Source organism: Acinonyx jubatus, chromosome C1 (genome assembly GCF_027475565.1).
Source record: "Acinonyx jubatus isolate Ajub_Pintada_27869175 chromosome C1, VMU_Ajub_asm_v1.0, whole genome shotgun sequence".
Lineage (NCBI taxonomy): Eukaryota > Metazoa > Chordata > Mammalia > Carnivora > Felidae > Acinonyx > Acinonyx jubatus.
Genome location: NC_069381.1, coordinates 11412017 through 11426027, shown reverse-complemented (window position 1 = coordinate 11426027; position 14011 = coordinate 11412017). Strand labels below are relative to the sequence as shown.

Here is a 14011-nt window from a genome sequence, read left to right as displayed (position 1 = left end):
TCATTTACTTTTCTTAAATTAATTCTAAGCAGGCAATACTAAAAGAGAAATAATTAATCTGGGCATTTTAATCAGGTCAAAAAATTCGTATCCTGTAAATTTAAAATATATACCCCCTAAATATAAAACTATGATATCTGTGACAAATAGATTGAAAAACAGTAACTGGAAATGGGAAATGATTAAAGATTATCAACTGAATAATAATAGCTAGCAATTATTAAAGGCAGCATTTATTAAATATATAGAGCCATCAAGCTCAGCATGTGAAATACATTCTTTCATTTCAATCTTCACATAATTTTAAAGCACGATTCTTATAAGAGATGAGAAGCTGAGGCATAGAGAGCAACTTGTCCAAGTAACGTGTCCAAGATTATTAAAATGAGTAATAAGCTCTACTGTCTACCTAGATCTATGATAAACTTCTAAGCTCTTTCCTGTTAAGTTTACCTTCGAGTTATTATTTTCATCTTTAGGGTAAAACTCCTTTGTAAAAAAAATTCCCAACTAATGAAATTAGCTCACTCAAGCCTTAGTGAACAGCTAAGTTACAACCTGCGTTTAAAGAAAGCTTTTCTACTTGAGTTTATAAATTGGCTACCACTTTGTTGTTAAAATTAGTTAAAAGGTATTCATAAGTTCATTTAGTCATTGATATTAAATGTGTCAACAATATATTTCACCAATACATCTTTAACCAAACAGCTTTTATGAATTTCCAACCAAAATAATAGAAATAAGTTAGCATTATACACCCAAGCAATTAAAAACTGTAGAGATACCACATTTTCAATGGCACAGGATTTACTTCATTCAGCTAAAGTTACCGTTTTTCTGCCTCTTTTGGCCATTTTAATATTGAGCATCTGAAACATGAAACAGTATTTGCAAATTGCTTAATTTCAGTTATCAGACAGAATGAATTCAATGGCCACCCGCTAATCAAAGCTTCTTCATTCGTACATGATCCAAGATTACTTACTTTTAAAAATATTACTATGTTACAAATCATTACCACTGATTGTTGAGAATTTGTGACAATTTATTCAACAGCTTGTCTGTTATAACAAAAGGCTGTTAACCTACCTGTCACTGCTGGTACTACTGCTGCTGCTGATTGAATCACTACTGGAGGATCTACTCCTAGAGCCGCTGCCGCTAGGGGACCTTGTGGGTCTAGACGCTTGGCTAGCCAGCCTCTGAGGAGACTGATTTCTAGACTGGGATGAATGTGGTGACCGACTCCTGCTGTGCTGGTAATTCCGCTCTGGCCTTCTGCCTCGTACCTCCCGGGTAATATCATCCCTGTAGATATCCCTGTGTACCACACTGGGCAGTGTAAACTGCTCCCGAGCCCTAGGTTCGTATCGGGGGTCATGAGCATCAAAACGGTTTGGACTTCGACTCCGAGAAGTATAATAGAGCCCATGTTGTAAAGTCCGCTCGCGAGGATCTCTATAGTAATCCTGATCGTAATGTCTTGTCCGATCAAATCCTCCCGTCCCCCGTTCATGGTGTCCATAGGCACTATGTTCATAAGCACGCTCCCTGTTATCTGAAGCCCTGCATTTAGGAGGGGGGAAAAATATTTAATCAATCAGAAAAGGGCAAGCAAAACTAAAAGCAAGTCATGCAAACATTCACTTCAGCATTGTCTGTCTGCAACTGGTCATTTTCTAAACAGCATTAACCTACTTAGTAAGCAAATACTACCAAGCTTAACATTTTACTTGACTCCAAATATTACCTTCACAGCTGAGCAATCATTGTGTATATCGGGCTTTCATGACTAGTGTTCTGCAAGTCAGCTGCTCTTTTTATTAGGGATTTTCTGGCTTACATACAGAAATATACATATACCATCTCCTTTTCACTTGTAGTTAAATGGAACAAGAAGAGACTACCATTTTAATATCAACGTTTTCTACACTTCCATCTGATTATAATATACACCAAACTTTTACTTACTTAGCAAATTTATTTTAGGCAAAATTTCCATGATACATTTTAACACAGACATGAAAGCCCTATTGCAATGTATGTCCCAGCAGTAAGAGGGCATTTTCAAAAAAGTCCAGAAAAAAATTTTAAGTGTGACTTTTTCTCACTTTTGACTTCTTGGGTAATTATAAAAACTATTAGATTATGTAAATTGCTGTGCCCAAGCAATCACATTTAATAACAGAAATGGAATCTTAAAAGAAAAAGAAAACCACTTAGGATATCAAAATGATGGGCTGACACATGCTGTTCTATGGCAAATTTAATTAAAGGATAAACATTATTTTATCTCATGGTGCTATCAAATTCTACAGAATTTTTAAAACGCCTATTCCATGATTCGACGTGTTAATATTTGTACTTAATGGTTACAGGAAATATGTTCTCTTAGGTTTTAGCTAAACTCAAATTGCCTCTGATGAAATCAGCCAATTTTGGGAACTGTAAGATATTCGAAGGTTGCTATCAGCAATGGTTTAACTTAAAGGTATTTTTTGTCGGACAAGAATATTTGCCAACCTACGGTTACAAAAACTGTTGTTGCATATGTTCCATTACACACATGCAATTCTGTGCTAGTATTAAAAACAAATTCTAATCCTATGAAGAAATCCTAACATTTTCTACTTTTGTAGGAAACCAGAACTCATTTCCTGAGTTCCTAAAAGACCATTTCATTACTTGAATCTGAATTTGAGAGTTTCTTCTCAACCTTATCTTTGGATTAATCTATCAAAGCATTAAGGAATAACGAAAGAAACAGAAGAATTAGGATCTGAAAAAAAATCTTAAAACTAATACTATGCCCCCAATATATACATAGATCCTTATCTCTCCACTAATCTTCATTTACAGCCACCATTTCACTTAGTAGCAACCATACCTTCCCAGGCTGTTTTTGCTATTTGCTGCTACGATGTAAAGCAACTGGCATGGCAAAAAATTCAGTAATATCTTTCCTTTTTAAATGTATTAAATAACTTTCTCCTTTCTAAATTTGCTACATTGCTGGCATTTGGATAGATATTTCAATGCCTAACAAACAATAGGGTTTCCTTTGAGATTTAAAGAGAAAATTTCACAAATAATTCAATTAGCACCCTATGAAATGTTAATTGGTAAAAGCTGTTATTAATGATATACCAGAAGCAATAAGCAATAGTTCTAGGAGAATTACTTCTACAGCTGATATTTTATATAAATATGCGAAGTTCTTATCCATTAGGAAGATACAGAAGGCAGGCACAGGAGCTAGCAGAGCTGAAATCTAATAGCTATTCTTTGATTCATCTATTAGTACTAAATACTTCTAGAGTTAGTGGGGGGGAAAAAAAGAGAGAGTTTGACTTGGGTTAGGAGAGGGGCTAATATACACAGGTCAGGACATACCAACCTTTTCCAAGTGTGGAAACACGACCTATAATCCCAATTAAATCTAGGGAGAGAATTGTGAACATAACTTCCCCAATTTTGGCCCCTCTTACGGGGGTAATCCACCTTCTTAATGGGCAAGGGTGTCAAATGATATTTAGATGAACCACAAGGAAAAAAAATCTTAGTGACCAGATAAAATAATTCCACTGGAAGCAAGTAGTCCCAGACAAACTGTAACTCTCAAACCCCCAGACTTCTTTCTTGAGATAGCAGACAATTATAAATTCATCCACATTTATAAAAATTTCCAGCCCTAAGTATGAATCAGGCAGCTGACAGAAGAGGAAATATCTCTAGGATTCCACCAAATGAGGAAGTAACAGTTGTTCGCCAATAGTTCACCTTTGTAGCCATCCAGCACAGTCAATTTTGATTGCTGTATCCGCAACTGATCGTCACCATGTGTTCAAGGCTAAAGTACCTTTAATTGGACAGCAACTTGTTTAAGAAACAAAACAGTAATCCTCTTCCCCTGGGCTAATGGAATCTTGACTGCATGACATCCCATACATTCCAGCAATCAGAAAAGCATGGCTATATTCCAAGATTTAGAAACATTCATTATCTCAATTTTCCCCCATTCCATCAAGGAGTATAATTCCAACATGGAAACTGTGTAGATCCAAAACGGAAAAAAATCAAACAGTGCCTTCACTCTTCTTCATCCAAGTACAGATTTCCAGATTAAAGTATTGTTTGTAGAATCCAAGCGGTTGAATCATTATGGTCTGTTAGGTTTTTTGTGACAATCCAATTCGTTTGTACACTTTATGTAGTGAAAATTGAGAAGCAGATATCAACTTCTAAAAGAATCTGTAGGCTCTAATATTCCAGATATATTCCATATAGTACAACCACAAATCTGTAGCCAAATAGCTCCATCAGATAGCAGAGATATATCCAAGGAAGGCCTTCACATTATCCAAGAGAAGGAATAGTTAACTCTAGAAGACAGGTAACTCCAAAAATGATACTGCCATACAAAATCTTCCACCACTTTACATCTCAGGAGTAGATATCCAACCAGCTGCAGGAAATATCCTCTACGATTCCACAAGATACCAGCCACTGGGAAGAAATCACTTCCGTTTCCAACCCAAAATAGGAAACATTGAGAATGCCCAAAACTTTAAATCCATCTGGGGCCCCTAAATATGAGTTTCTGTTTCTCACCATATCAAATACAAAATACCTGCCTACAGAAACCTTGGAACTTACCCATCAAGTCTCCGCTCATAACGTCCTTCTCGTGCATGAAGTGATGGTGGGGGGCCATAAGCAGGCCCTCCACCACCTCCTCTGAACCCAGAAACCTCTCTACTACGAGATGCTATGGAAACTGTATCATCCAATCCCCGAGCAGCACTCGGAATGGTGCCTGGTTCATTATAATCCGTGCGTAGGTCTCTATCTCCCATTTTGTTGACTGAGTTGTGAGCTTTCTGTGCACTTTTGATGTCCACAAAATCCACAAAAGCAGCCACTCCTCCTTCAGATCCCCTCTTGGGGAGAATTTTGACACTTTCCACGCGGCCATATCTGGAAAAAATAAAACCAACATTATTGTTGCATAGGAATAATTTTCCAAAAACAGTTTTTGAGAATTTGTTTCATATTTTTAGACAATTTACATTGTCTATGAACATGGGAGGAATTGCAAAGTGACACTTGGAACGGCTTTCACACTCACACTTTTCTTTCCTGGGGCAAAAATGTACACATTTTTAAAAATCTTTCCTTCTTTGAACAAGAGAAAAAGAGCATGCACACAAGCAGGGAAGGGGCAGAGGGAGAGTGAATCTTAAGCAGGCTCCCGTGTCTAGCACAGAGCTCAGCACAGAGCCTGGTGTGGTGAGATCATGACCTGAGCCTAATTTAAGAGTTGGGAGACTTAACCAACTGAACCAGTAAAGCGTCCCTACAAATTTTTTTTTAAAGTAAGCTCTATACCAACACGGAGCTTTGAACTCATGACCCCTGAGAACTAGAGTCATAAGCTCTACTGACTGAGCCAGCCAGGAACCCCAAAAGTTCACAAATGTTTTAACCATTTTATTGTTCTCACTTCTTAAACACAGTATTTACTAAATTACTTTCCCCTTCAAGAAACAGCTGAAATGAATCTCTCAGAAGTTTTAGGAATTTTCACATCCTAAAAAAAGATATTAAACCTAAGATTGTTCAATGTTACTTAGAAATCTTTAAAGATGTTTATTAAAGTAAAAATTGTAACTGATAACAGCTACTTTAGATTTCATTTTAACTCAATAAGTGAAAATGGTCTTAATGAAAAAATGAGATGATTTCATATCTTAAAGGTAAAATAAATCCAGTATTGTGTGTCTACTTATTTTCCAGTGTCAGTCTAATTTTTTTAATGCAGTTTTCTGCTATTTAATTTCTTCAGGAGGTTAAAACTATTAAAACATAATTTAGGCATAGTTAGAATTGTTTTTCATACAAATTAATAAATTTGAGAAAATCTTTTGATAGACCATATGTTCCCATTTTTATTAAAAAATCATTATGTTTGCAAAGAAAAATTTTAGGACACCTTTTATATTTTGAAGCATATATATAAGAAATACCAGGACTTGGAATTTTAAAAGTCATGAAATTTCTACAAATTTCATTAGGAGTTAATTATGTTTTATGTACTTGTAATTTGGCATTTTAGAAAGGCAGGCACAGCACTTTTAAATATAGCGTTCGTATTTGCTGACAACCCAAAATCATAATTTTACACTTCCCCTGAAGAAGCTGACATTATCAGAAAGCAGAACTTTCCTCTTTACATCCTGTAGTATGATTTAAGTTACTATCTCTCACAAGGGAAACATAACCCTAAAACTCAATTTCATCCGGCAACTGAACTAAAAGTAACAAAATTATTTGTTAATGAAGTAATGAAAGGATCTTTTTAATTTGGGAAAAAATTGTTCGAAACTGAAATAGTTCTTTTCTTTCCATACAAACATTAAATAATACCTTCCATTATATCTGACAAAGGACTTGTATCCAGAATACAAAAAACCTTGTAACTCAACCCATTTTTTTTAAATAGGCAAAACACTTCAACAAAGAAGACACACAGATGGCAGATAAACAGTAAAATATGCTCGAAATTATTAGTCATTAGGGAAATGCAAATCAAAACCACCATGAGATACCACTTCACACCCACTAGGATGACTATTTAAGGGGGGGGGGAGGAGAACGAGTGTTGACAAGAATGAGGAGAAATTTGAAATCTAGTGCAGAGCTGGTAGAACTGTAAAATGGTGCAGCAACTGTGGAAAAGTTTGGCATTTTCCCAAAAAGTTAAGCATAGAATTACCACATGACCCAGCAATTCCACTCCTTTAAGAAATGGAAACTGGTGCTCAAATAATTATGCAGACAGCAGTGTTCACTGAAGCATTATTCACAACAGTCAAAAGATGGAAACAATCCAAGTGTCTACCAATGAATTAATAAGATGTGAAATACACATAAATGGAATAGTACATTAAGACATAAAAAGATGGGGCACCTGGGTAGCCCAATAAGTTAAGCATCCAACTCTTGATTTCGGCTCAGGTCATGATCTCATGGTTTGTGAGAGTTCGAGCCCCGTGTTGGGCTATGTGCTGACAGCATGGAGCCTGCTTAGAATTTTCTCTCCCTGCCCCTCCCCTGCTCGCTCTCTTAAAAATAAACTTAAAAAAAAAAAAAAAGAGAGAGAGATGTAAAAAGAAACAAAGTTCTGATACATGCTACAACATGGATAAAAATTTGAAACATCATACTAAATGAAAGAAGCTGGACAAAATGGGAAAATATTACCTTATGATTCCACTTGTATGAGGTATCTAGAATAGGCAAATTCATCAAAACAGAAAGTAGAATAGAGGTTACCAGGAGCTGGGAGAAGGGGAAAATGGGAGTTATTGCTTAATGGGTATGGAATTTCCATATGGGATGAAAAAATTCTAGAAATAGATGGTGGTGATGGTTATATATAACACTGTGAATGTACCTAATGCCACTGAACTGTATACCTAAAAATGGTTAAAATAATTTTATAGTATGTATATTTTACCACACCCACAAAGTTTATCACTAAACAGAAGGATGCATACATAGGTTTTTCTACTAAAAAAGAAAAGAGCAGAGGGAAGCAACTCCCCATTAAAAAAAGTTAGTTAGCCGAAGAATAATACAAGGAAAACAAATGTTTAAGCTTATGTCTTGAATAATAAAGAGCTAAATCCAATACTGAAAGAGGGACCAGATAATCCACGGATAATGCAGATAAGGTGGGCTCACCATCTCTATTCTTTTTCTAAATATCTATCTATTTATTTAGAGTGTGTACGCATTGTGCAAGAAGGGGAGGGAGAGAGGGAGGGAAGGAGAGGGAGAGGAATGGAGAGGGAGAGGAATGGAGAGAGGGAGGAAGGGAGAGAGGGAGGAAGGGAGAGAGGGAGGGAGGGAGAGAGGGAGGGAGAGAGGGAGGGAGGAAGGGAGAGAGGGAGGGAGGGAGAGACAGAGACAGAGAATCTGTGCTGTCAGCATAGAGCCCAATGCAGAGCTTGATCCCTTGAACCCAACCAGGAGATCATGACCTGAGCGGAAAGCTCAACTGACTGAACCACCCAGGTGCCCCTCTATCATTTTTATATTAAGGAAAGCACACTTTGGAAAGAAAACACATACAATTCTATCTTCCAATTTAACAAAGGAGAACTTAATCAGATATTACAATTCTATACTACTCTTCTACAATGTGAAGACTGGAAATTTCCAAATAAAAAAAAAAAGCCAACTCTTCTTACCATGAACACTCAACTGGTAAATACAACATCCTGACTTTTGTCTACGCTTTCTGAAACAACACATTTTCTACAGTTTTCAAGTATTCCTCAAGTATCAAGATGCGACATTTATCTGACGTTTACTAATTAAAAAAAAAAAGAAACCATAATTAGACACTGTTTCCTTTCTGAACTATATCAAGCAGTAGATACAGGTTTTCAGAGAACCTATGGAGTATTTTCCAGTAATACAAAATAACTTTTTCTAAAAATTACAGGGTCACTGGTTGTGTTACTATCTCATTTATAATTTTTAAAGAATTAAGAGAAACTAAGTTTAAAATAAATGAGAACATAAAGCTAATAAATTGTGTTTGATGGTTATAAGCTGCAGTATATAACAATCTTACAGGTTTGTCTTCAAAACCAGTCAAAAAACAATACTAAATTGGTTTCTGGTTGGTCAAAAACCTTCAAAATTAAAAAATATTAAATTTATCAACACACACTGTATTCTTCTGAATTTTTAAGAGTCAATGTAAAAATTACCCAAAAGAGGAACACCTGGCTGGCTCCATCAGTAGAGCATAAGACTCTTACTAAGATCTCTGGGTCATGAGTTCAAGCCTCATGTTGAGTGTGAAGCCTACTTAGAATTTAAAAAAAAAAAAAAGTTATCCAAAATAATACCGGGTCTGGTGAAATGTTTGGTCTCCTTTCAGCAATGGACAATTTATGTAACAAGCACTGACCATCGTTAGCAGTTCCTTGAAGAATATAGTTTCACTGAATTAATGGCCTCAGAGCTCACATTAGAAAGCAATATTGACATAGTTGAGGGAAAGCATGGGAGTATAAGAGACTAGGAACCCAATTCAATTAATTATATGCTTTTTAATAAGTACTGTTCTAGGCACTTGATGCATATCAGGGAGCAAAACAAAGATCCCCAGTCTCAGGGAATTTAATTATAATTTAGTCCTGATAGGTGAAGAGTCCTCCTATTCTAAACTGTTTTTATCAACTCTACAAGAAGCTTACTCTATAATTTCCAAAGCAACACCATTACATAAAGCTAAAGACGTTAGTATGCTAAAACCCAATGAATTCTCCCAATACCTCTTCTTTCCAAGAAGGCACTGTACTCAACCATTAATGGCTGGGTTACCATTAAAATTCAATGATTAATTTTAATCCTAGTTTTTGCAACAGACCCTACCAATTAACAATAGTAAAGAACAGCCACATACAGTACTGCCTTTTCACACAAAGCCTCCTGCTAGAGAAAACAATCCTCCCCAAGTCATTTTTGAAACAAGACAACAGGTCCACTCCGCTTAGAAAATACAATCAAATTCTACATCTACTTTGCCCAGTTAACTCCTAGAGTTAAAAGATCCCCTCTGAGTCTTTTATGATTACTAACATTACTTCTGCATTTTCAGGTAAAGAGATCCTTTCTAAAGCTTCAATGCTGTCCTGCTATCCCAGGTAAGAGTTAATAGAATTATGGGGTGCCTGGGTAGCTCAGTCTGTTGAGCTTCTGACTTCAGCTCAGTCATGATCTCGCAGTTCGCGTTGGGCTCTGTGCTGACAGCTGGGAGCCTGGAGCCTGCTTCTGATTCTGTGTCTCCCTCTCTCTGCCCCTCCCCTGCTCGTACTCTGCCTCTCTCTCTCATAAATAAAAAACACTAAAAAATTTTGTAAGGAAGAGTTATAGAATTATATACAAGAAGAGTATCAGCTTCTCTGATGAGGCATGCAATTAACCTACACATCTACTCATGTAAAATGCAAAATATCATTTTCCAAACATTATATGTTTTATCAAACTACCAATAGCTTTGTGTATTTCCCACTTTCCCACCCTTCCATCCCATTATGGCCCATTATTCAAAAGCAAATGGCCAATAGGCACAGACAGAAACAAAGCAAAGATCAAATGAACATGTCACAAGGTATAAAAAGGCCTAAAAGATAAATATTAAAGCTTGGTTAGGCTACCTAGAATAGCAGAGAAAAGAGGGACACCAGGTGGCTTAGTCAGTTGGGCATCTGACTTGATTTCAGCTAAGGTCATGACCCCAGGGTCTTGGGATCAGGCCCCACATCAGGCTGGGTGCTGAGCATGGAGCCTGCTTCATATTTTTCTCTCTCCCTCTGCCCCCTCTACCCTGCTCATGCTGTCTCTCAATCAATCAATCAATCAATCAATAGTAGAGACAAGAAAACGTGTGTTTGTTTTTTATACTATAAAAAGATCCAAAATCATTCATCTTTCAAACTCAGACAGTTGGGTAATAAATACATTCATTACAACTACCAAACTATCTGGAATAACACTGTAACATCAACACTTACATTAATTACCTTTTCATAGCAATAACTTTTACAAAGGAATTGCTAATTTATAAATCAACCCATTTGATCTTATATTTATACCAAAAGGCTAGTTTCCCCTCTTATGTCAGACTTTTACTTCCTATACCAGTGACTGGAAATACTTCAGGCAATCCCAAAGACAGAATCCTCAGCAACTTGTTATGTTGTAAGAGCACCTAATTAGAGCTGGCCACATTTTTCTTATAGAATTGTGGGTGAAAAAACATTTTTATTGTGATAAAATGCAATATAAGCTAACCATTTTTTTTAAAAAGTAAGCTCTATGCCCAACATGGGGCTTGAATTCACGACCCTGAGATCAAGAGTCATGTGCTCTACCGACTGAGCCTGCCAGTCGGTATTTTAACCATTTTTAAGTGTACAATTCCAATCTTTTAAAATTAAAGTTATTGCTTGTCATCAATTTAACAGAGGTAGATATTAAAGCTACCTCATTCACAATTACTGATATACCCAGATTTCAACACATTAAATGTGGTGTACAACTCAGAATCACATACTTAGATTCCAAAATGCCTACAATTTGGACATAGCCAAATAAGGTATTTGTAACATGTCTCATTAGAACAGTTAAATTAAAACCCAAAGTAAAACTTAAATTTTAACAGTGACCTAGAATGACAAAATAAATTTACATTATTAGCATGACAATGATAAAAGGTAATGGTCTTATTTTATCCAAAAACAAATACCAAAAATTTATATAAACCCACAAAAACAGGGAAATAATACTTGCAAACTATGTATCTGGTAAAGAACTCTTACAATTAAACCTAAAAATGAATGCAGTTTAAAAATACACAGGGGTGGCTGGGCGGCTCAGTGGGTTAAGCGTCTGACTCTTAATTTCAGCTCAGGTCATGATCTCACGGTTCAGGAGTTCTAGCCCCACAAGAGGGGCTCCGTGCTGACAGTGCAGAGCCTGCTTGGATTCTCTCTCCTTCTCTCTCCGCCCTCCCCCCGCTTGTGTGCTCACTTTCTCAAAGTAAATAAATAAAAGCCTAAAAAAAATCTTTTCTAAGAACAGGCAAAGGTTGGGGCACCTGGCTGGCTTAGCTAGTGGAGCATGAAACTCTTGATCTCGAGGCCGTGAGTTCAAGCCCCATGCTGGGTATGGAGCTTACTTTAAAAAATAAATAAATGTATTACCTAAAAAAATATATGATATGACACTCAGCGACTATGAAGCTGGGCAGATCTCATCTGGATGATGGTGTGGATTTCACTGTCCTCCCAGCCTTTCCACCTTCTGAAACCCGTCAAAATAAATGGTTTGAACAAAAAAATTTTTTACATAGGGGCACCTGGGTGGCTCAGTCCACTGAGCGTCCGACTTCGGCTCAGGTCATGATCTCGCAGTTCGTGGGTTCAAGCCCCGCATCGGGCTCTGTGCTGACAGCTCAGAGCCTGGAGCCTGCTTCGGATTCTATGTCTCCCTGTCTCTCTGCCCCTCCCCCACTCGCACTCTGTCTCTGAAAAATGAATAAATGTTAAAAATTTTAAAAAAAAATTTTTTTACATAGATGTATGTATATGTGCATGTATACGTATGTCCATACAATGGAATGCAGTTTGTCCATAGAAAGGGATGAGCCTCGAAGACATTATGCTAAGTGAAAAAAAACCAGTCACATATTGTATAATTCCATATATTATATGAAACATCCAAAAGACAAAATCATAGAAATATAAAGCAGATTAGTGGTTGCCAGGGCCTGAGAAGGGAGAATGGGGAGTGCCTGCTAACGCACGTAGAGTTTCACTATGCTGTAATGAAAATGTTCTTGAAATTAGTAGTGATGGTTGCCCAACTCTGATTATACTCAAAACAACTGGATTGTATGCCTTTTTTTAAAGATACATATATACATATGTACATATACCTATATATATACATATACGTACACATATGTACACATATATACGTGTATATATATAGTACATAAATTCTACAGCCACCAAGGGGCTCAAACTCACTACCCTGAGATCAAGAGTCACATGCTCTACTGAATGAGCCAGCCAGGCACTCCTGAACCATACACTTTAAAAGGATGAGTGTTATGGAATGTGGATTATATCTCAATAAAACTTACTAAAAGAAAAAGATGGGGCATCTGGACGGCCCAGTCTGTTGAGCATCTCTCTTTTTTCTTTTTAATATACATTTTTTGGGAGAGCATAAGCAGGGGAACGGCAGAGACAGAGGGAGAGAGGATCTGAAGCAGGCTCTACGCTGACAGTTTGACAGCAGTAAACTCGATGTGGGGCTCATGACCTGAGCTGAAGCTGGATACTCTACCGAACTGAGCCACCCAGGCGCCCCGAGCATCTGAGTGTCGATTTCGGCTTGAGTCATGATCCCAGGCTTGTGGGATTAAGTCCCGCATTGGGCTCTGCACTGAGCATGGAGCCTGCTTAAGATTTTCTCTCTCCCTGTGCCCTTCTCCCCTACTCCCACTCTCTCTAAAATAAAAATAAAAAATAAATAAAAATAAAAGAAAAAATATAGGGGCTCCTGGCTGTCTCAGTCATAAGAAATATATGTATGATAAAATAGTGCCTGTCGGGGCGCCTGGGTGGCTCAGTCGGTTGAGCGGCCGACTTCGGCTCAGGTCACGATCTCGCAGTCCGTGAGTTCGAGCCCCGCATTGGGCTCTGTGCTGACGGCTCGGAGCCTGGAGCCTGTTTCAGATTCTGTGTCTCCCTCTCTCTGACCCTCCCCCGTTCATGCTCTGTTTCTCTGTCTCAAAAATAAATAAACGTTAAAAAAAAAAATTAAAAAAAAAATAGTGCCTGTCGCTGTCCTTTAACACAAAAGATTTTGTATCTCCTTTAGTCATGAGCATCTGTTATGTAAACACAAATCAACTGCATGCTGTGTTGTCTATAACTGGGCACACTTGGAAGACATTTTCTATTTCAAGTATGCCTGGCTGGGAAGATAAGTAACCCACTACTGATGACAACCACTATCTGCCACCTTCATGTCACGATGACACAGAATTTCTTTCAGTAAATCTACTGTGAAATAAATTTATATAGAAAGTAGATTTAAAGCTACTTTTAAACAACATATTCTTGTTTTAATCATGCTTTCTTTTGCCTAAGTACAAATAATTACTAAAGATGGCAAAAGACAGACTGAGAATCCCTAAAGCCAGCAAAAGACAGCCCTAGTCTCACTAGAGAAAAAAAGCTAATACCGTGAGAGATGTTTCTCTACTTGGAGGGATGAAGGGAGGACTGGAGAAAAACAAGAGGAGGAGAAGAATGATTTGTAACAATTTGCCAATATGTGTTATCTCTCTGCAAAGCAAAAACAAACAAACAAACAAACAAAAAACAAAAAAAACCTATTAATTTGTTGTATAATC

At 37.2% G+C, this 14011-nt stretch overlaps 1 protein-coding gene across 5 annotated transcripts in view; it reads right to left on the bottom strand.

The window, feature by feature from the left end:
* Positions 1 to 14011, bottom strand: part of SPEN (spen family transcriptional repressor) — a 124671-nt gene that overhangs the window by 57249 nt on the left and 53411 nt on the right. For 3 of the 5 annotated variants that reach the window (XM_053207582.1, XM_027060318.2, XM_053207589.1), the window contains 2 exons: positions 4657 to 4977; positions 1090 to 1566 (listed from right to left, as the gene is read on the bottom strand). In XM_053207582.1, coding sequence (XP_053063557.1) covers positions 1090 to 1566; positions 4657 to 4977 — 798 coding nt within the window. Of the gene's footprint in view, positions 1 to 1089; positions 1567 to 4656; positions 4978 to 11786; positions 12077 to 14011 lie in introns of those variants that run through there. The other 2 variants (XM_053207590.1, XM_027060319.2) reach the window with 2 other exon arrangements.